This window comes from Oncorhynchus mykiss, chromosome 8, assembly GCF_013265735.2.
Source record: "Oncorhynchus mykiss isolate Arlee chromosome 8, USDA_OmykA_1.1, whole genome shotgun sequence".
Lineage (NCBI taxonomy): Eukaryota > Metazoa > Chordata > Actinopteri > Salmoniformes > Salmonidae > Oncorhynchus > Oncorhynchus mykiss.
In genome coordinates, this window is record NC_048572.1 from 12,188,994 (window position 1) to 12,213,480 (window position 24,487).

General features: G+C 41.7%; 2 protein-coding genes across 2 annotated transcripts; both read left to right on the forward strand.

Annotated features, from left to right (window-relative positions):
• Positions 1-835: 835 nt before the first annotated feature.
• Positions 836-4,973, forward strand: LOC110529388 (syndecan-1). The gene is made up of 5 exons (XM_021611531.2): positions 836-1,075; positions 3,837-3,918; positions 4,022-4,164; positions 4,268-4,382; positions 4,493-4,973. The coding sequence occupies exons 1-5, from the start codon at positions 1,007-1,009 to the stop codon at positions 4,657-4,659; spliced, it is 576 nt and encodes a 191-aa protein (XP_021467206.2). The 5' UTR covers positions 836-1,006; the 3' UTR covers positions 4,660-4,973.
• A 4,989-nt stretch (positions 4,974-9,962) lies between these two features.
• Positions 9,963-21,269, forward strand: LOC110529389 (lysosomal-associated transmembrane protein 4A). The gene is made up of 7 exons (XM_021611532.2): positions 9,963-10,209; positions 13,656-13,794; positions 16,047-16,123; positions 17,046-17,168; positions 18,606-18,701; positions 19,038-19,136; positions 20,279-21,269. Exons 1-7 carry the CDS (start codon positions 10,081-10,083, stop codon positions 20,351-20,353), a joined length of 738 nt encoding a protein of 245 aa, XP_021467207.2. The 5' UTR covers positions 9,963-10,080; the 3' UTR covers positions 20,354-21,269.
• Positions 21,270-24,487: the final 3,218 nt, after the last annotated feature.

Here is a 24,487-nt window from a genome sequence, read left to right on the forward strand (position 1 = left end):
CCTAAATGTGCATTTTGATGTATGTGTGTGTGTGTATATTCATCACTCCTTTCCCCTCAAATATAATGTATACAGTTTTATTTGATCAAGCGTTATTTTAAAACAATCTTTTTATGGCTCCTCGATCTGACATGGTTTTGTTTTAAATCTGTTATGAGAATGGTCGGCCTCGTTTTGTATGCGGAGCTTTATAACGTCTCCTGTTTATATTGTCTTTCTGACGTGTGACAGTTTTAAAGGAACACCAATGCTCTGTACTTAAAATGAGGCTGCTTCTGGTCCCCTCTGCTGCCATGGAAACTTCACAGGATATGACAGAATTATTTTTGTACAGAAGAGTGCTGTATTTTGGAACAGCTACTACCTTGTAAGCAAAAGAAATGTAAGATATTGTCAATTATATAAATATGAACATATGAGTTTTGTCACACTGTCAAAGTCTTGTACATTTTCAGGTGGCCTTATGTACATTTCCAGACATTTAGATGAAGAAAAAAAGACTCATTTTTTGGAAGCAGAATTGTGGCTGTATAATTAAACCGTTCTAACATTTGATAATTTATTTCTGTGCCTTTTTAAAAAAAAATTATTTCAATATCTTCTTTTAGGAAGTTGGTGTTGCGCAAACTACAGTACTTGAATTTGGGACATAAAGTTGGATTTAACTGACCTGCTTATCACCTGTTTTGAGCAGTAGATGGTGCTTTTTGCCAGTCTCCAGTTTATACTCAAGACTATCAATGGTTTTAAAGTAGTTTCTAAACCGGTTGCTGAATGTCTGTCTACATTCTACAGAGCACACAATTTAATTTGAGTCAAGATTTTTCTTACTCTGATCCTGTGTGTCCGACTCTGACATTCTCACTATTTGCCTCTGTAAACAGAGGGCGGGGCCTTGAATCCCGCCACAGGTAGGTTTAACGTACACCTGTACTACTATGAGACGGAAAATACATTTTAAGACCTACACTGGTAGTAATAAAATCATTGCAGACGACAAGATACAATGAGGACTTTAGTGATTTTCACTTTACTGTTTGCTATGGGCGCATGTTTACCTGCAATAACCACATCGGTGAGTAGACTGGTATACTTCTCATGTCAATGTCATTTACTTGTCTTTGTGCAGTGTACTTTTCTTGGTCGCCTTTGCTATGACTGCAGTGAATGAACATAGGCTTTGGGATATATATGCAGCTTGAAATATGAATACCTTGTGATCGATTGCTTGTGAATTTTATCAAATCAAATTTTATTGGTCACACACCGAATACAACAGGTGCAGCCTTTACCTTGAAATGCGTACTTACAATCCCATTCCATCAATCCAAAGTTAAGAAGTAAGTATTTACAGTATGTATGCCATTGGAATTGTATCATTAGACCTAACACCAATTATGCATTACCTGATAAGATATCAGGCAGTTGAACTTCATTAAGATTTTGATAGGCTAGGGGATCAGCTCTCGGACAGGCTTTCAAGGAATGGAATTTGAATACAACTTGTGTACCTTTGACCAAGCCTAACAAAGTATGGACTCATTTTAGGTGAAAAATGGTAAGATTCCGATCTGAAAAGTACATCTGTGTCATTTTTCTTCTCAATATGCAGGATTACTGTTACATTTTAAGTGTTTGTTCATGTGTGATGATACTGTCATGGATTAAACTGAGTGTACATCACTAACCATTATTGTGAAGAGATTAATTTCACAGGGCTGCAGGAGTGAAGTTGGTGATGTCACCATGATACTGAGAAAATCCTGGCCTAATTCTATATCTTCAATTAGTAAAACAATGTCATAAGAAACATAAAACTAAACATTTTATTTTCCAAATTGATGCCCCTATTAGTTCTAGGCTCTAGCCACTCAGTCGATTCTGTCTGACACTTCATGGGGATTTCTGTTGTGAATCACTCTTCTACCAACCATTTCCTGGCATACAAAAGATCCAATGTTCTGTTTGTTATCTTACTGGGTTAATCTGTAGTGTGTTGACACTCATTTACATTGTAAAAATCCAGCCACTGCTGTTGTCCCTACAGTCTCTGTATTGTCCCCTCGGGGTGTTTTTATAGGACAGTGGCAGCTTGCCGGCAGTGCCTCATCCTGAGTCATTACGTATCGGCCATGTTGTGTTGCTGGTGGGGCGACGAGTTGTTGGCGTAGCACTGGACTTCAGACCTCATGAGTCATTGGCTGACTCACAGCTCTGTGTTATTGAGACAATATTGTTTTAGCCTTTCCTCTTGCAGTCCTTAATCTAGTATGACATGGTTTCAAAGGGTTGCATGAAAGTTAACCCTGTAAATACTATTCAGCCAGTAAATCATTAAAACTACCATGAAAATGTCAAATACTCCTTGTTTTCTGTTTCTGTGACAATCCTCATCGCCAGTGAGAGGTAATGATACAGAGCAGTGATGGGGAGTCTACTCTGAAAGTATAGTTTACCAAACTACCAATTACTTCACACTGGAAGAACTTAAGCCACACTAAAGCTATCTTAAAGAAACATATAGTTTACTTCACTAAAGTGACTATGAAAAAGTAGTTCACTACTTTCTGAAAAATTATATGTAAATCTAAAATGTCAGACTACAAACCACAAGAACAGATCACTTTGGGGTCATATGTTAACAATGTGGAATTTAGCCTATTAAACACTGTTTCAAGTGAGAATTAGGCAAATCTAAGCAACAAATAAATAATTATTGCCTACTTCACCCATGTTTTGTTTTTGCAAAAAAAAAGTGTGCATAGTTCTTGTAGTTAGATACAGTGCATTCGGAAAGTATTCAGACCTCTTCATTTGACACATTTTGTTACGATACAGCTTTATCTAAAATATATTACATTTGAAGAAAAACAATCTACACACAATACCCCACAATGACAAAATTAAAACAGGTTTTGGGATTCTTTTGCAAATGTATTTTAAAAACAATCGTATTTAGACTTATTGAGTATCTGGAACGTCAGCATTTGTGGGTTTGATTACAGGCTCAAACTGGCCAGAAACAAGGACCTTTCTTCTGAAACTCGTCAGTCTATTCTTATTCTGAGAAATCAAGGCTATTCCATGTGAGAAATTGCCAAGAAACTGAAGATCTCGTACAACGCTGTGTACTACCTTCACAGAACAGAGCAAACTGGCTCTAACAGTGAAGAGCCGACTCCAGGATGGTGGCTTTCTAGGCAGAGTTGCAAAGAAAAAGCCATAACTCAGACGGGCCAATAAAAATAAAAGAGTGAGATGGGCAAAAGAACACAGACACTGGACAGAAGAACTCTGCCTAGAAGGCCAACAAACCGGAGTCACCTCTTCACTGTTGACGTTGAGGCTGGTGTTTTGCGGGTACTATTTAATGAACCTGCCAGTTGAGACAGTTTGCGCTGTTCTGTGACGGGAGTAGTACACAGCTTTGTACGAGATCTTCAGTTTCTTGGCAATTTCTCACATGGAATAGCCTTGATTTCTCAGAATAAGAATAGACTGATGAGTTTCAGAAGAAAGCTCTTTGTTTCTGGCCATTTTGAGCCTATAATCGAAAGTCAAGGGGTCTGAATACTTTCCGTATGCACTGTACACCGTTACATGACAAAAAAGTAAATAACTAATGAAAACACAACCTAGAATTTAATTTAGTTCAACTACCACCAAGCTACTGTAAAATGTAATTAAATGACTAGTTGAACTACATAGTTTATTACTCCACAACACTGGTATAGAGGTACACAGTAATTGGCTTCTATGGACACTGGCCTTATGTTGGACTTCTGGGGTCATTTCCACACTGAAGTTGTACGTGTATTGTTTTTCCTTGTACTCAGTATTCTATTCCTCCAGAAGACCTGGATGGATCGGGACATGATCTGGAAAGTTCTGGCTCAGGTTCAGGGGAACGGGCAGAAGGTAATCCTATTCATTGTGTGTGTCAGGGTGTGTGTGTGTCTGTCTGTCTATGTCTGTGGGTTTCACATTTCTTAGTAAACATTTCTGCTTCCACTCCCTTCAGTGTCCAAAGGCTCGGTGAGGTTTACCACTATCTCAACATTTACAATGACAATGAGTGAAGATGACTTAATGTTCAATGCCATTGATGAAGAGGATAAAATCGTCCCCATTATAATGACAGACAACACCAGAAATAAAATATCGGTAGGTCATTTTAGTCTTTTAAGAATTCACTATGAGCAAAATATGTTCTCTCTTGATAGAGGTGAAAAAAAGTGTGAGTATCCCATATTTTTTGTGTCTTTAGGAGGACTCAGACTTGACCTTTGACAAGAGGCCTAAGCTAGATGACAACAACGGATCAGCCATTGGCAATGTGGCAAAGAGCGGGGGTCTTCTAGCAAACAAAGAAGCTCTTGCAGGTAACATCCAACTTATTGAGTATATTATTTGGTATATTATTTCCTCCATATCAACTGACAGATGCGCTGAGGTACAAGTAGCCCAACCTTCTTATTCTTCCTCTTTGCAGCTATTATTGCAGGAGGAGTGGTGGGACTGGCCTTGGCTGCCTCCCTGTTAACACTCATGGTCTATAACATGAAGAAGAAAGATGAGGGAGGCTACACTGTCAACCAGAAAAACACATCTAACGGAGGATATCAGAAACCGAAGACCAAGGAGGAGTTTATTCCGTAACTTCCCCTCAAAGACAAAATAATGTCTCAACCCAGCAGATTTGTTTGAAGAGTTCATTTTTGAGAGAAAGGAGTTGGTTGGGTTTGCGCCAGGAGAAAATTCACAGCAGAAAATGCAAACTTGTGGTGCATTCGAGGTTTAAAAAGACGGTAACACTTTACTTGACACCCAGCATCATAACAGATAACATGGTCCTAACCATGTCATAATACGTCATAACAGCTGACATAACTTGTCATATGGTCACAACACTGTCATGACACATAATAAACAGCAAAAAAAGAAATGTCCTCTCACTGTCAACTGCGTTTATTTTCAGCAAACTTAACGTGTAAATATTTGTATGAACATAAGATTCAACAACTGAGACATAAACTGAACAAGTTCCACAGACATGTGACTAACAGAAATTGAATAATGTGTCCCTGAACAAAGGGGGAGGTCAAAATAAAAAACAACAGTCAGAATCTGGTGTGGCCACCAGCTGCATTAAGTACTGCAGTGTATCTCCTCCTCATGAACTGCACCAGATTTGCCAGTTCTTGCTGTGAGATGTTACTCCACTCTTCCACCAAGGCACCTGCAAGTTCCCGGACATTTCTGTGGGGAATGGGCCTAGCGCTCACCCTCCGATCGAATAGGTCCCAGGCGTGCTCAATGGGATTGAGATCCGGGCTCTTCGCTGGCTATGGCAAAACACTGACATTCCTGTCTTGCAGGAAATCACACACAGAACAAGCAGTATGGCTGGTGGCAATGTCATGCTCGTGGGTCATGTCAGGATAAGCCTGCAGGAAGGGTACCATATGAGGGAGGAGGATGTCTTTCCTGTAATGCACAGCTTTGAGATTGCCTGCAATAACAACAAGCCCAGTCCGATAATGCTGTGACACACTGCCCCAAACCATAACGAACCCTCCACCTCCAAATCGATCCCGCTCCAGAGTACAGCATTCGGTGTAAAGCTCATTTTTTCAACGCGAATCCGACCATCATCCCTGGTGAGAAAAAAACATGACTCATCAGAGAAGAGCACATTTTGCCAGTCCTGTCTAGTCCAGCAACAGTGGGTTTGTGCCCATAGGTGATGTTGTTGCCGGTGAGGACCTGCCTCACAACAGGCCTACAAGCCCTCAGTCCAGCATCTCTCAGCCTATTACGGACAGTCTGAGCACCGATGGAGGGATTGTGCATTCCTGGTGTAACTCGGGCAGTTGTTGTTGCCATCCTGTACCTGTCCTGCAGGTGTGATGTTCAGATGTACCGATCCTGTGCAGGTGTTGTTCCACGTGGTCTGCCACTGAGAGGACGATCAGCTGTCCTTCTTGTCTCCCTGTAGCACTGTCTTAGGTGTCTCACAGTGCGGACATTGCAATTTGTTGCCCTGGCCATATCTGCAGTCCTCATGCCTCCTTGCAGCATGCCTAAGGCACATTCACGCAGATGAGCAGGGACCCTGGGCATCTTTCTTTTGGTGTTTGTCAGAGTCTGTAGAAAGGCCTCTTTAGTGTCTGAAGTTTTCATAACTGTGACCTTAAAACTGGTCCCATGTTTCATGAGTTAAAATAAAAGATCCCAGAAATGTTCCATATGCACAAAAAGCTTATTTCTCGCAAATGTTGTGCACAAATTTGTTTACCTCCCTGTTAGTGAGCATTTCTCATTTAACAAGATAATCCATCCACCTGACAGGTGTGGCAGATCAAGAAGCTGATTAAACAGCAATGCCACAAATGTCTCAAGTTTTGAGGGAGAGTGCAATTGTCATGCTGACTGCAGGATTGTCCACCAGAGCTGTTGCCAGATAATTGTATGTTAATTTATTTACCATTAACCGTCTACAATGTCATTTTAGAGAATTTGGCAGTACGTCTAAATGGTCTCACAACCGCAGACCACGTGTGGCGTCATGTGGGCGAGCGGTTTGCTAATGTCAATGTTGTTAACAGAGTGTCCCATGGTGCCAGTGGCAACAATCAGATTGCATTTTGTCGTTGGCAATTTGAATGCACAGGGATACCGTGATGAGATCCATTCATCCACTACCATCAAATCACCTCATGTTTCAGCATGATAATGCACGGCCCCATGTCGCAAGGATCTGTACACAATTCTGGAAAGCTGAAAATTTCCCTGCATACTCACCAGACATGTCACCCATTGAGCATGTTCTGGATCGACGTGTACAACAGCGTGTTCCAGTTCCCGCCAATACCCAGCAACTTCGCACAGCCATTAAAGAGGAGTGGGACAACATTCCACAGGCCACAATCAACAGCCTGATCAACTCTATGCGAAGGAGATGTGTAATGCTGCAAAACCAGATACTGACAAGTTTTCTGATCCATGCCCATACCTTTTTTTAAGGTATCGGTGACCAACAGCATTTCTGTATTCCCAGTCATGTGAAATCCATAGATTAGAGCTTAATTCATTTTTTTCAATTAACTGATTTCCTTGTATGAACTGTAACTCAGTAAAATCTTTGAAATTGTTGCATTTTGCGTTTGTTTTTATTCAGTGTATATGTCACAGCAGGTGTAAATATATGAGTCATGACAGTGTCATGACCATATGACAGGTTATGTCACCTGTTATGACATTTTATGACATGGTTATGACCGTGGGTGTCAAGTAAAGTGTTATCAAAAAGGTTTCTAAAGTTTTAATTGCAATTTTAATATATATTTGCCCTTACTAAAAATGAATCAATCTCAACAAATATTTCTTAATTATAATCCACACAATAATTCAGATTTCCTTTTGCTTAAGGTTTATTTTCCTGCTGTGAGAAACTGGTCACATTAAGATCCTACACATGTAATTACAAGTTTTTTTTTAGAGTAAGGAACAGGTTTATTTAAAATCAAAGTACATTTTGTATTACTGTTTCACATTTGTATTATGTTATCTGTAACATGTGTGCGTGTACTGTGTGGATATTATACACCTTGATGCAATGGACACTTTACATACAACTGTGTTGAATGTAATTAATATAGTGTGGCCTTGAGACTAAAGTGTACCTTGTAGTTGTTTGTCCTATGTCTAATCCCTTATTGCTTAAATAGGAGCGGAAATTGACCTCCCTAACACAATACACTCCTTGTGTTGCAACAGTGAGAAGCACCTTATCACAAAGCAGAGCCATATAATAACCATCTATCTCTCTGACTCTGAATCACCGAGGTCATAAAAAAGTTTCTATGTTTTATATTAAGCAAACCAAACAGCATAATTGTATTTTTTAAATTTAATTTACGGATAGCCAAGGGCACACTCCAAACTTGGAAACAATTTACAAATTAAGCATTTGTGTTTATTGAGTCTGCCAGATCAAAGGCAGTATGGATGACCAGAGATGTTTTCTGGATAAGTGTGTGAATTTGACAATTTTCCTGTCCTGCTAAACATAAAAAAATGTAACTAGTACCTTTAGGTGCCAGGAAAAATATATGGAGTAAAAAGTACATTATTTACTTTAGGAATGTAGTGAAGTAAAAGTACAAGTTGTCAAAAATATAAATAGTAAAGTACACATACTACCCAAAAATACTTAAGAAATAGTTTAAAGTATTTTTACTTAATTACTTTTCACCACTGAACAAATTGCCCTGATAACACATTGCTGCCTCTGACTTCAGAGTTTGTCTTGAAAACCTTGGTCTCACTATTGCTGTCCTGCCATCTAGGGCTCAAAGTAGGAATAATCTGACTGGATCTCAGTTGAATTTGTCACATGTAATACCCTTAGTCTGGCATACATGGTCTTTGTGCTACATACAGTCAGTGCCTTCAGAAAGTATTCATACCCCTTGACTTATTACACCCATCTATCTACACACAATAATTCATTATGACAAAATGAAAACATGTTTTTAAAAATGTTTGCAAATGTATTGAAAATGAAATAACATAACATGATGCAGCCACCACTTCGCTTGAAAATATGGAGAGTGGTACTCAGTAATGTGTTGTATTGGATTTGCCTAAAACTTAGCACGTTGTATTCAGGACAAAAACTTGATTGCTTTGCCACATTTTTTGCAGTATTGTTTTCGAGCCTTGTTGCAAACAGGATGCATGTTTTGGAATATGTTTATTCTATACAGGCTTCCTTCTTTTCACTCTGTCAATTAGGTTAGTATTGTAGAGTTACTGCAATGTTGTTAATCCATCCTCAGTTTTCTCCTGTCACACCCATTAACCTCTGTAACGGTTTTAACATCACCCTTGGCCCCATAGCGAAATCTTTGAGTGGTTTCCTTACTCTCTGAAGACTGAGCTAGAAAGGACGCCTGTATCTTTGTAGTGACTGGGTGTATTGATACACCATACAAAGTGTAATTAATAACTTCACCATGCTCAAAGGGATATATTCAAAGTCTGCTTTTGAAATGCCCTTCTTTGCGAGGCATTGGAAAACCTCCCTGGTCTTTGCGGTTGAATCTGTTTGAAATTCACTGCTCGACTGAGGGACCTTAGAGATAATTGTATGTGTGGGGTACAGAGATGAGGTAGCCATTAAATGCAACTCATTATGTGACATGTTAAGCACATTTGTACTCTTGAACTTATTTAGGCTTGCCATGACAAAGGAGTTGAATATTTTGACATAAGACATTTCAGCTTTTCATTTTACATGAATTTGTAAACATTTCTAAAAACATTACTCCACTTTGACAATATGGGGTATTGTGTGTAGGCCAGTAAGACAAAATCTAATTTTAATAAATTCAAAATTCAGGCTGAACATAACAAAATGTGGTCAAGACGTGTGAATTATTTTTGAAGGCACTGTAGTTCATTGTTGTTTTACCATTTATCCATCATTCCATCATTGCAGCATTAACTGGGATCAATGGAAACAAAAACAACAGCAACAATAGCCAAACACACCAAAATACTTCTGCATTGCCCTGCCATTGACCTGAATACTGTATGCAACTATGCATCCACTTTAGTTATGGATTCTATTCATGTTTATAGATTCTCTGCATATTGTAACTCGTTTAATCACCAAAAAGCAGAGGTGAGAGATGTTAAGTGTGTAAGGGTAGAACAATAACATTTTCTGAATAACAAAGAGCAGTTTGTTTTATTTTTTGGAGAGCATATCGTCTTTTAGAGATGGGAAACTGATGTGAGAGAATGGAAACTGATGATGGTGTTGTATTCCCTCCCCATCATCACCCTCAACCCCTGGGCCACAGGGAACAGTTCTGAGTATTTGTCAGTGTGAGCTGTGGCAGCTGATTTGTTGACGTTCACCATCTCAGCTCTACTAATGGCCAAATTGTCTGTCAATCAAAACAGGGTATAGTTTGTGTTTTCTTTCACCACGCCAGTCATATAAGTGGGCGCTTCTTAACACTGTCAATTGTTGATGGTGCAGGCTTTCTTCATAGCGCAGCTTCAGCGATGTTTATCCCTACTTTAGAGGAAGACATGCACCATTTTAAACCGAATCGACACAGGCGCTACACAACGAGATGCTGTGGGTGTTGCCATGTCAGGACGGGAACCATCATTCTCGGCACTTGGTACATGGTACGTACTATACAAATGGTCGCCTTGCTTTTAGATTGTGCTAACGTTAGCTTCGTTGCAGTCATGTTGCAGTACCCCATCGTTGCCATTGCACTGTCGATAGTAGGCCCTTGTACTAACTAACTAGCTAGCTTGTTACCAGTAAGTTAAACCGAAGCTACTATTTTGTCGAGAAAGTCACTTTGATATCTGAATGCGTGCCCTACTTTGGAACATATTGTTAACTAGATTATGTAACTGTTCCTGTATTAGCTAACTAACTAGCACATGTAATCGGATAGTTAACTAACGTTAGCTAAATTAGTTAATTAGCTAAGTGTCAACGTTACCCGCTAGGGACTTTCAGCCAATAGTGTGATTGCGGCACGCAATTCGAGCAGGGCTGACAACTTTTGAAGAAAACTGGAGTGAGATTTGCTAAATGGATTTCATTGCCCCTTGACAGAGTCCCTAGAAGGGGGGCTGGGAATATGTTACTGTTTTAAAGCTAATTTACTGCAATTCTGCGTATTGGGTTAGGCCTAATGACCAGGGTGGAAAAAATTAAAAAACACATATCAGGTGTATTCAGGATGCTTTGAACATTAAATGAACACTCAACATTCGACCACTTTGAGGGGATTACATTTTAAAGTATGCTAATATTTTTTCAAATATTTTGTTTACGTGGTTTGAGAAGCATTCAGACTGTAATGAAATTAGCTAGGGAGACGGTAGAAAAAGTGGGAAGATTGGAAACCGGGATTGATCCCTGTTCTCAGGTAGAAAGTTGTGTGTAGTGCTCTGCACAGGAGTTAAAACATTATTTTTAAACCTCTCAAGGATCGGACCCTTTCTTTTAAAATGTTCGCCTATAATGACATACCCAAATCTAACTGCCTGTAGCTCGGTACCTGAAGCAAGGAAATGCCTGATACCATTTGAAAGGAAACACTTTGAAGTTTATGGAAATGTGAAATGAATGTAGGAGAATATAACACATTAGATCTGGTAAAAGATAATACAAAGACAAAATGTGTTTTTTTTGCCACCAGATGGCAGCTGTGTATGTGCAAAGTTTTATACTGATCCAATGAACCATTACATTTCTGTTAAAAATGGTCTCAAGACTGCCCAAATGTGCCTAATTGGTTTATTAATAACTTTTCAAGTTCATAACTGTGCACTCCTCAAACAATAGCATGATATTCTTTCACTGTAATAGCTACTGTAAATTGGACAGTGCAGTTAGATTAACAAGAATCTAAGCTTTCTGACAATATAAGATAGGTTTATGTTCTCAAGCCTGCCTCAAAATACAACACTGTCCCTTTTTATGACAAAAAAAGCTATGACTCGCTTCAAAGATGTCTAGAAATGCACACCTTGTGCTCTTGTAGGAGGAGGCAAACACTCCCACATTGCTGACTACAAATTATGTAATAACTCACTAAGTAGCAAAGGATATGTACAAATGTGCACACCGCTACATGTAGCTGTCGCTTTGCTCTCAAAACAAGCACATCTACTGACAACCGCTCATGTTGTAAACACAGTCCAGTTCAAAGTGAATGGCACAGATCCATATATGGCGAAGTGCCTTTTTGCATATAGGCTCGACTGCAGCTCTTATTTGTTATGGTGCACTGATTTGTGTAGAGTACGGGCCTGAGTCGTGCCAGTCAATGCAATAGAATCCTACTCCGATGCGTTCTGCCTACAACAAAATCTCTTGCATTGTTAATTTTGCATACTAATAAGTCTTGCATAGTTTGTTTTGTTTCAGTATGTAGCATTGGAACTGGCTATTGTGTTGTTTTGATCACAATTCCCACAGTAAAGGGAAATGTTGATAGTGTTAACTAATGGGGGAAACTCGAGAAAGTTGAATGAAATGCAATCTCGTGTTTCTCTGTGTGGGCTGATGTTTCTTCTGCCTGGCAGTCCCATGGAATAGGGCAGGAACATTGACCATATTCCTACTGCCACCATGCGGCACTCTGTGCACAACGTCGACATCAGCAAACCGCTCACCCTGTCTGCCATCAACCCGGTACAGTTGAATCAGGGATACATATGTGAAGAGCACACTTCTCCAGCATACCAGTGGTTATCAACGGTGAGCATTTTCCCACTGAAGAAGCTTAAAACGCCAAACTGCAGTCCGGTCAAGACTGGTGAGGACGATGAGCACGCAGATGCACTTTCCTGAGACTGTGCAGAAATTCTTTGGTTGTGCAAAATCAGTTTCATCATTAGGTGGCGATCCCGCAGGTGATGAAGGCTGATGTGGAGGTCCTGGGCTGGTGTGGTTACATATGGTCTGCAGTTGAGGACAGTTGGACGTACTGCCAAATTCTCTAAAATTATGTTGGAGGCGGCTTATGGTAGAGAAATGAACATTCAATTCTCTGGCAACAGGCCACCACTCTACAACACAGTGAGTATTTCTCCTTTGCCAAGCTAATCCATCCACCTGACAGGTGTGGCATATTAAGAAGCTGATTAAACAACATGATCATTACACAGGTTCTGGGAACAATAAAAGGCCACTTTTTAAAATGTGCAGTTTTGTCACAAAACACAATGCCACAGATGTCTCAAGTTGAGGGAGCGTGTAATTGGCATTCTGAATGCAGGAATGTTCACCAGAGCTGTTCCCAGAGAATTGAATGTCGCAGACCAACCACAGACCACACGTAAGCACTCCAGCCCAGGACCTCCACATCCGCCTTCTTCACCTGCGGGATTTTCTTCAATAAATGTTCACTTTCTCCGTCTCGTGTTTTTTTATACATTTTTAACACTTGATATATGTATTATAAGAAGTGAGAATTACGGAGGGATCGTAACCACAAGTGTTAACATCTCTTGGAGTGTTTTGTTTTGCACAGTGAAGATGGGTAACAGTGCATGATTTAACATCAACAGTTAACAAGTGTAAAAAGACCCATTTGATCCATCTGTCGTCATTCACAACGGTTGTTGGCAAAACCTCTGGATACATTGATGACCGAGGCCTATATCACAAGTCTAATCATTAAATATATTATGCAATGTGTGAGAGGGATTTAATATTTAAAATATAATATACACTTTGACAGGGAAAGTCCATTAAACAGATTAGGGGAAAAGGACTCCTAGCAACCATACAAACCACCTGGTAATAATAACTATTATTTAGGCTCTTCCTAATGAGAGCCCCTTGGTTTTTTCTAATAAAATGAAGTGTAATGTGTTGCTTATCTGTGGAAACAGAAACCTAGTATGTCACAAAATATCAATGTTCTCATCTACAACAGACTGTATCCTAGCCTGTTTTCAGATCTGTTTGTAATGTCTTGACAACTCCTATGGTCATTGTCACTCACGCCACATTATAGGAGTTGGCAAACCAGCACAAACCGATCTAGGGCCAGGCTATGTGTTGAAGGACATAGTGTAACAATGCCTTTCTGTCTCTCCAGGTGGTGAACCTGTTGATGGGCATTCTGCTGACTGTGGCCGTGACCCACCCAGAGAACGTGCCCACTGTGGACCTGCAATATGAGGTTATCGAGCACTACTTTAGCCACACCCTCCAGGTGGAGGGGAATGTCTTAAAGGGTTAGTTCATTGTATCTTCATGTTTGGTTCAACTTGAGTTGTCTACGTAGGCCAGTAGTGACAGCATCCATGATAATCTATGTTTATCTTCCCAAAAGGCAGTAGCTGGCATGATTTAGCATAGTCTCCCGATGTTGGTATTTGTTAGCAAAGCTGCAGTACTTTTTCTGGACTGGTACCTCATAGCTCTCTCACACACACACACACACCAATCTCCTTCTCATCCAGCATTGATAACTTTCGCCAAATGCCTGCTTCTTTAACCTTTCAGCCCTATACGGACTGATTTAGGTAGAACTTTTATTTTGTCACAGGCTCAAAGCCTGTAAAATCAGGATTTTAATACATTACCTGGAGCTGGGCAGCGCTGAGCTGTGCTCTCTGTGGCTGGCTGTTGTTTAGTTTATTCGGTGCGGTTACGTTGTTTATTTGGCTTGGTTGCACAAGGACTCCTCATTTCCCAGAAAGTGACTCAGTAAGAGCTGAAGGGGCTTGGCGCTTGTGGGCAGCGACTGAACCACCTCCACAACACACGCGCACACACAGAGCAGGGCTGTGCCAAAAGAAGGGGGGGGGGGCGTGCTCTATGTAAATCCAAAGCCTGGCACTGCTGTGGCTTCATGGGTGCCATTTCTAGACAGCCTCTTCCCACTTGGTTGACGTGTTTTAAGAAGGTTGCGAGCCAGTTTGGAGCTAACACAGCCGACTTCGGACAAGCAATGGTATGACATCGCCCCGCGTTAGAGGTACGAATCCCCGGTATGACACTTTCAATGCTGTCTATCCTTTTCTAGGACTCCCACCTACGGTCTAAATAAAGGATATTGTTTACAGACAAAACATGAGGGACTGAACCGCCGTGACCTGCAGTGTGATATTTTTGTGATATCAAAGTACAAGGTTTGTTAGAGGGCCCCTGTTAGAAGAGGGCTTGAAAATGCATCTTTCCTTTCTTGTGTCCTTGTGGTAAGCACAGATCTATAAGCAATTGGATCGCTATTAAACAACGTTAGCGCCCTATTACTGTCGCCAATCCAACCATTTCAGATCTGTGATTACCTCCAGGTAGTTAGGAAGGCAGGATACCTTTCTGAATTATTCTAACAGAGCTGAAAACAAATGGAGAAGCCCCAAATAAGAGATGTTGTTCCATCCGAATACTCTTCTACAATTACCTAAAAAAAATTGTAAAAAAGTTCTGTATTTGACTACCATTTCCATCTGTTCTTTTCCACTGATATCTTTCACTGTAATATCAGATATTTCACACGTGCATAGAAAGGTACACAGTTATCCTGTTGGTGTTGGCAGATGCCCCGATCCAGAATGCCTGCCAGAGGCTGATGAATGTATAGCCTGGCCTCAGACAGACATGGGACGTAATGCTAAACGATCTACTGTAATGGATTGGGCTACAGATTGCATCAGTGACGACCCTTCTGATACACACACACACTATGTACAGCTTCAGAACTGAATTTGGAAGCTCCGCATGGACTACACACGCCTCTTCTCATTCAGTCACACTCATAAATACCCTACTAGGAAGGAATGGCTTGCAGATTGCATCAGTTACCGTTACGACAATCGGATATGTTACACTCTGAAGAGAAACGGCTTCCTGCACAGCTTTAGAACGACTGTCTGACTGATAGTCTGGAGTGAACCACACATGCCTCGCCTCGCCTCAACTCACTTAGTGCCCAGCACGAGGCTGTGAGCTGTTAGAAGCACTTGACCGACGCAGCAGATGGCAGGCCTATTAATTAGCCTAGCGTAGCCTGTGTTGTTGTGCGTTGTCTTCACTGATGCTACTGAGTGCCTGAGTGGGAGAAGCTAAGGGCTCCCCAGAGCACGCTAACGCTAAAAGAGAGCGAGTTAGTAGGCAATGCATCCCTGGAGATGCTTCAGTTACACACAAATCAATTGGGCCTCTGTAGTAACGCTCTCACTGACAGTTGCATGAATGCACTCTGTGGGGCCCCATCGTGGGATGCAACTGGCCCAGACCAGGCAGCCATGATGGCTCACAAGGATAGGTGCACAATACCACTATATTCAATTGTTAGTTATAGATAATTCAACATTTGGGTTAATATTTTTTAGATTTAGGAAATTATTTTCCCAACGCCTTTGACTGACGTTAATTTCAAGACTTACTACAAGTTGAGTTTGTAGTTGAATATACAAGTATTTGACCCTAATGAATGAACTATGTTAGTCTCTCTGTCTTTCTCTCTCTGTGCTTATAGAGAATGCCTGTGTGGGATTCGCAATCTCTCTGTTGATGCTCACTATCAGCGCCATGATGGTCTATGGAGCCATTACTGTAAGTTTCTATCCATCTATTTTGTATGTGTGTCAATCAAATGTCTTATATATTCTAAGCCCAGCATACAAATGTAAGTTGTGACAGCGGGGATGACAATTACCCCTGGAGGAGTGTGAGAAATAGGAAGTTGAAAAGAGAGTTCTCACTGAACTTCAACCATGGTCATGTTCATTATGGAAGAAAGCGAACTGAAACGGGGAAGAACTACCTGGCGTTATCCAATAATAAACACTCATTTTGAGCTTTGTGTTGCAAAATGTTTTAAAAACCTATGTGCCCCAATGAACACAACTCTGATGGCAGTGCTTTGTCCCTTCCTGGTGTCTGAAAGGACAATATATTTGTTTGTCTTAGTGCTTTTTAACAGATTCACTGCATGCAAACTCCTTGCTTGTGCATTCAACTAGCCCCACCAGGGTGAGCGGAAAGTTTGCTACACAACGTTGTTCTAATGTTATCATCTTTACCTCACCAGGCCTACCTGATGGGCATCCACACTGACAGGTTTGATGGATATGTGACGTGGACCTGAATAGAGCTTCATGACACATTGTCTAGGTTTTGGTTGATCTTTGTGTGAGCAACGAGCGTTATGCCTTAGCTGTGAATACAGGCTCTTAGGTTACCCTTGTAGATGCCTTGTATTCAGTGTTTGTCAGAGTAGTTCCATTGCTGGCTGTAGCCTCCCTTGCTAAATACCCAGTCCTGATGACCTAAGAACAGATGTACATAGATTGATTCAATGCCTATGAATTTTGTGACATCCTCAACATTGCTTAGAACCCAAAATTTAGATCAGTTTTTTTGCTAGGGCTAGATATGCTTCTTGCTTGACAAACCCCCAGACAAACTCTTATGTAAAAGGATGGCCATTTCACGGATGGTCAATGACGTGTGTTTACTCTTCCTCCCCATGTAGCATCGTGACGGCTGGCTCATCCCGTTCTTCTGCTACCAGCTCTTTGACTTTGCTCTGAGTTGTCTGGTGGCCATCAGCTCCCTCACCTACCTACCCCGGATCAAGGACTACATGACAGAGCTGGTGAGTCAGTCCAGTCCACCACCACCAGGCCTGTCGGCTAGTCCGCCACCTCCCCCAGGCCTGTCGGCTAGTCCGCCACCTCCCCCAGGCCTGTCGGCTAGTCCGCCACCTCCCCCAGGGCTGTCGGCTAGTCCGCCACCTCCCCCAGGCCTGTCGGCTAGTCCATTTGTTTACCTCCCTGTTAGTGAGCAGTTCACAATTGCCGAGAGAATCTATCCACTTGACAGGTGTGGCATGTCAAGAAGCTGATTAAATATCATTACACAGGTACACCTTGTGCTGGGGACATTAAAAGGCCACTCTAAAATGTGCAGTTTTGTCACAACACTACCACAGACGTCTCAAATTTTCAGGGAGCATGCAATTGGCCAGCTGACTGCAGGAATGTCCAGCAGAGCAGTTGCCAGAGAATTTAATTAATTTCTATACCATAAGCTGCCTCCAATGTTGTTTTAGAGAATTTGGCAGTTTATTTATGTTATTTTACCAGGTTAGTTGACTGAGAACACGTTCTCATTTGCAGCAACAACCTGGGGAATAGTTACAGGGGAGAAGAGGGGGATGAATGAGCCAATTGTAAACTGGGGATTATTAGGTGACCGTGATGGTTTGATGACCAGATTGGGAATTTAGCCAGGACACCGGGGTTAACACCCCCCCTACTCTTATGATAAGTGCCATGGGATCTTTAATGACCGCAGAGAGTCAGGACACCCATTTAACGTCCCATCCGAAAGACGGCACCCTACACAGGGCAGTGTCCCCAATCACTGCGCTGGGGCATTGGGATATTTTTTAGACCAGAGGAAAGAGTGCCTCCTACTGGCCCTCCAACACAGTACATCCAACCGGCCTCAAACGCAGACCACGTGTAACATTCCAGCCCAGGACATCTGGCTTCTTCACCTGCGGTATCATCTTGGGGGGGTGCTGACAAGTATTTCTGCCTGTTATAAAGCCCTTTTGTGGGCACCCCAGTGGTTGGGCCTATGCCCTCCCAGGCCACCCATGGGAAAGCCCTTGCCCAGTCATGTGAAATCCATAGATTAGGGCCTCGGGAATTGATTTCAAGTTTCCTTATATGAACTGTAACTCAGTAAAATCTTTGAAATGGTTGCCTTTTATAGTTTTGTTCAATGTAGTTTTATATTCAGAATAAACATAGTAATTGCAGAATGCTTAGGTAACTTAGCTGGCAAACTTATTGGCCCTACTCTGAGGCTTAACAATGTGTTCTCACTACCGTCTCCACTGTCTTTACATTAGACCTGCTGCCATTATATCAGATGGATTTGACATCTGAATGAGAAATGAAAAAACACTGGGATGTTCAATGGACTGAAGCTAAAGATGCTCTGTAGGCCCATATTTCAGTACAATCCCTGGATTTATGGGGTGTTTCGTTTCTGTACATGCTGAATGTGTGTTTCGTCTCAGCCAGACTTCCCCTACAAGGACAACCTACTCTCCATGGACTCCAGCTGCCTGTTGCTCTTCGTCCTCGTGTTCTTCGCCTTCCTCATCATCACGAAGGTGTGTGTTTTTGGAAAATGGACTCATTTGAATACTTAACTTATTTTCCCCCCATCCAGATACCCAAGAATATTTAGATTTACTGCACTTGTTAGTGGTAACTGAGATCTTGATCTGATTTACCCAATCCATTGACTGAACTTTAGTAGACGGATGATAGACCTTGACTGACAGGTCTTCAGTAGATGGTTGATAGAGCTTCTGGAGATGAATCAGTGGTGTTGGAGCTGGGCTAGAACACAAGCCTGCACACCGTAGCTCTCTAGGACCAGGATTGAGCATTACTGGTTCAGGTAGAAAGACTTAACATTTTGGCTGTCCCCCCCCCCCCCCCAGGCTTACCTGATCAACAGTGTGTGGAACTGCTACAAGTACATCAACAACAGGAATGTGCAGGAGAGTGCTGTTTACCCTACCTTCATGGCCCCTCCCCAGGTTTGTGTCTGAAAAGCCTGCTCTCCAGGTCCCAAACTAATTGTCAATGACACACGTAATCAAACCTCTGAAGCATACTGTGGCATAACCAGTAGAGGGCATACATTTCACATGCTGAGTCCGTTCAAGGATGCAAGGTGGTTTCAATTGAGTTCGGAAAATATGCAGACCACTTGACTTTCTCCACATTTTGTTACATTACAGCCTTATTCTAAAATGCAATTGTTTTTTTCCCCCTCAACCTACACACACTACCCCATAATGACAAAGCAAAAACAAGTTTAGAAATGTTTGCAAATGTATTAAGAATAAAAAAAACTGATGACATTTACATAAGTATTCAGACCCTTTACTCAGTACTTTGTTGAAGAACCTTTAGGCAGCGATTACAGCCTTGTGTTTTCTTGGGTATGACGCTACAAGCTTGACACACCTGTATTTGGGGAGTTTCTCCCATTCTTCTCTGCAGACCCTCTCAAGCTCTGTCAGGTTGGATGGTGAGCGTTGCTTCACAGCTATTTTCAGGTCTCTCCAGAGATGTTTGGTCAGGTTCAAGTCCGGGCTCTGGTTGGGCCACTCAAGGACATTCGGAGACTTGTCCCGAAGCCACTCCTGCGTTGTCTTGGCTGTGTGCTTAGGGTCATTGTCCTGTTGGAAGGTGAACCTTCATCCCAGTCTGAGGTCCTGAGTGCTCTGAAGTATCAGGGATCTCTAATCAAGTTGTAGAAACAGCTCAAGGATTATCAATGGAAACAGGATGCACCAGAGCTCAATTTCGAGTCTCATAGCAAAGGGTCTGAATACTTATGTAAATATGTGTATGTGTTTTAGTTTTAATACATTTGCAAAAATGTCTAAACCTGTTTTTGCTTGGTCATTATAGTGTATTGTGTGTAGATTAATGAGGGGGAAAAATGTATTGAATCCATTTTAGAATAAGGCTGTAATGTAACAAAATGTGGAAAAAGTCAAGGGATCTGAATACTTCCCGACTGTACACCCAGTCTGCCCTCCTTTCCAGTTTTAGACGGATGAAATATCTAGCAAAATAAATTATGTCCATGGCTTTGGTCCTCTCACTGTGTGCAGTATATTTATAAATTGATTGATAAATTAAAAAATAATTCTCCCTCTCTCCTCAGTACATCCTGCCTACCTACGAGATGGCAATGAAGATGCCAGAGAAAGAGCCCCCTCCCCCCTACATGCCTGCCTGAAGACCCCGTGCCCCCCCCCTCTCTACCCCCATCTATATGTATGTGTGGGCCACCCAGAGCTCGTCATTTTGACTCCACCATGCATTTCTAGAGAGGAGGGATACTCTTTATAAAGTCTTGCTAACATTCAAACCCCTGTAATATTGTAGACAAGTGAGGGGCAGATGCATAAAGCGATGAAAGCTTTACGACTGTTCGTTCCTTGTCTAGCCCCGTCTTTTGATGCCTTACTAAAAAAAGGGATATTGTGAAAGTACCATCGCTTCAATGCCTTTCACCAGTCCAGCTTTAGAAAAACAATATCCTTTCCTTATAGATTGATATTATAACGCGTGAATGTAAAAAGGAATACTGTTAAGACGATCCACTTATGATAACTCATCTTTATCCTTGAATGGTTTTTTGCTTGTTAAAATATCTAGATGTGATTCTGTTTAAGAGTTTGATTGGGACGTTTGAAGCACTTTCTCTTTATCCCTTTATTTATTTAGCCTTGGACATCCATTCGCCACCTGTGTGTGCCATGTTCATTCTCCGCCACCGCCTTTGTGACCTTGCGTTGTTAGCTTAGTCAAGCTAGTGTATTGTGTTGCAGTTCGAAGCGTCCAGACACTGCTGGTTAAAGGGATAGTACACCAACAGTTGGCAGATGTTTTCAGACCTCAAAATTTGTCCAATGTCAAGATGAAATAATAAGATTTAACAAAAGTCCGCTTTGGAGGACTGAAATCAGACAACCTTTGGTTTTGAAGTGGACTGTCCCTTTAAGGTTCACCTGAAGGGAACGAACAGCTAGTGTGAACAGTAGTGGATCCATGCTACTGTTTCTTTCTGCCTTTTTCTTTACATTGTGTTTTGATCCTTGTGGGAAACAAATAGCTTCAATAAACCATTCAAAAACATTTTGTATCCATTACCTGACTGAGTCCATTCATTTTTACCTGATGTGAGCAAAGAAACATCCTTACTTTTTGTTGAGATCCTATTTAGTTCTGTACTCAGGTTAAATGCTCATACCAGTCGAAATCCCCTTTTTTTGTTGCTGAAAGATGACAGCCAGCGCATAACTGTGATGTTGCACAATGATTTAAGCCAAAAACTTGACTTAGTCAAATTATTATATATTTTGGCTTAAAGTGACATCCAAACTGCCCTCTGTTAAAATCCATGTGAATGTGGTGTCTTTTCCTATGATATACAATTATTTTGGGACTGGGTTTTATTTAAATGTTACCATCTGTCAGCATAGCATTGTTTATTAACAGAAAAAGCTGCAAAGTTATTCCTCTTTGTGACCGAGATAAGCCAAACAGCCTTGTGTCTACTTGGCCACCTGAGACATGGAGCTAATTAAATTAGGGAGGAACTTTTGTTTTTGCACCTCCATTTGGGGGGGGGGGGGGGGGGTGAATTATCATAACTGGATCATTTGTAAATTCACTTATTGTTGAGCTAGTCTGTAAAAAAATATCTTGCCATTTTATAAATTGATATAATTGCGCGATAGCAATTACTGCCCCACTGTGTCTTTTACAATGTAGAAAAATGTATATCAGCTATCTTTTGAATAGTTATCCATATTACGAGGGCGTCAACTATTCATATGGTGCATTCACGGCCGCAATTTATGGAAAATCCCAAACTTTGGAGATCAAAGATAGGTTTGTGGTTTCCATCTGTGGCGAAATTTCTTCTGGATTTCGTTGGTGGATCACATCCAACTTTTAGGTGCATGCACCACCCGCTACTGTACTAGTGTGAGGCCATTCATTTCTGCAGTACAATTGACAACCATGGCTATGAATGCTAAAAAGCCCACCTTACTGAAGTAGATATTCTTCCATCACTCTCTTGGTCTCTGCTCCTCTACCACTCCCTTCACTGCTTTGGCAGACAACACTTTCTGTACTACTCTAACCCTGGCAACCTCAACCTGCCTTTTACCGGACACCTGATCTCCAGCCCCACGGACACCCCCACAGCTAACACACACAACTTTCTCCACCACCTACACATTCCTGCGTCTCATGCCCTCCTGCACACTACTCACATATATGAATCTCCGTCTTACACACTGTTGCAACATGCCAATACATTTGACACCTAAATCACCGTAGTATTTTCGGCGCAATTCCCGTAGTATATTTCCCACGCTCTCCACCGGATCTGTGTCGCACCAAACAGCGGGCATCACCAGACACCAGGAATGTTCAATTTCAACTGATCCTCAACACTTAATGCCTCCCCGTTATCACTCATTTCAATGGCACCCTGCTCCGGAGAGTAAAGAAAGTCACATTTGTCTCTAATAGTGTAATCTGGAGCGCCAGCTCCCTCTGGACTGAAGAAACACAGTAAATCATCACGAATCCACTCCGTTCACCAACTCAACAGTCCCCAATCTCTTCTCCACCCAACCTGACACCACGTATGGATCAGCCAAAATTCAAGGATCCATTCTCTCCACAAACCTCTCTCCCACTGGGCCAGAATTATCCTTTCCATCCTGGGGATGAGGCCCAAACTCAGCGGTCCTCAGTGCAGGTACTACTACATCCATACTCCCGTCAGGTTCCATCTCTGAGCTACTAGAGCACGTATCCCTCTTTTTGCTCGACGCCAATCGTCCTCACCGCACCGCTTTCCTCTACACTCAGCTCCCGCTCATCGGTCATCACTGCACCTGCCACCAAAATTAATTCCCCCTCACTCTCGTCACATTTACTTTCCTTCTCCTGCTCTTCCAAAAGTTATATGCAATCCTCTACTCCATATTCCTTATCCGCCATCTTCTCCTTCCAGAAGGATACTGCAATCCCCCACTCCATATTTATTAATAAGGTTTCACTTTCTTCCTTGTACACCATCTTCTTTTCATGATCTCTGCTCTTTTTTTTTGGCATAGTTTTTTCCCCTCAATCTATGTTAATGACAAATCCAGCTCGAGACTTCTTCGATGAGTTTTAAAGGGCTGTTGCCATTCAATAAATGTTGCATTACCGCCACCAACTAGACTGGGGTATGAATTCCTTATAAAATATATATATATATTTATTCCCGGACTTCAACTCCCGAGTGGCGCAGCGGTCTAAGGCATTGCATCTCAGTGCAAGAGGCGTCACTGCAGTCCCTGGTTCAATTCCAGCCGTGATTGGCAGTCGCATAGGGCAGCGAACAATTGGCCCAGCGTCGTCTGGAGTTGGCCGTCCATTGTAAATAAGAATGTGTTCTTTACTGACTAGTTAAATAAAAAGAGAACCATTGCTATGAATGCTAAAAAGCCAATCTTACTGAACCATATATTGCTCGTTGGCCTAACCTTCTGTGCTGGCACAGATTTACTACTGACACACATATTCTCAGGATCCCTCCCCCTTGACCCATCTTCCTCTACTTTCTTCAATGCCTTTGCATAGGACAACGTCTGCACTACTTTACCCCAGGTAACCTCAACCTGTGTCTCTCACCTCCGGACACTTCTGATGCCCAGTCACATGGGCACCCCTAAAAATATGGAAGATTTTTTTTGTAAAATACCAAGTCCATATTATGGCAAGAATAGCTCAAATAGGCAAATAGTCCATCATTACTTTAAGACATGAAGGTCAGTCAATCTGGAAAAAACATGCAGTTGCAAAAACCATCAAGCGCTATGATGAAACTGGCTCTCATGAGGACCACCAACAGGAAAGGAAGACCCAGCGTAGCCTATGCTGCAGAGGATAAGTTCATTAGAGTTACCAGTCTCAGAAATTGCAGCCCAACTGCTTCAGAGTTTAAGAAACAGACACATCTCAACCTCAACTATTCAGAGGAGACTGCGTGAATAAGGCCTCTGGTCGAACTGCTGCAAAGAAACCACTACTAAAGGACATCGATAATAAGAAGAGACTTGCTTGGGCCAAGAAACACGAGCAATGGACGTTAGACCAGTGGAAATCTGACCTTTGGTCCGATGAGTCCAAATTTGAGATTTTTGGTTCCAAAAGCTGTGTCTTTGTAACACAGAGTAGGTGAAAGGATGATCTCCGCATGTGTGGTTGCCACCGTGAAGCATGGAGGAGGAGGTGTGATGGTGTCGGGGTGCTTTGCTGGTGACAGTCTGTGATTTATTTCAAATTCAAGGCACACTTA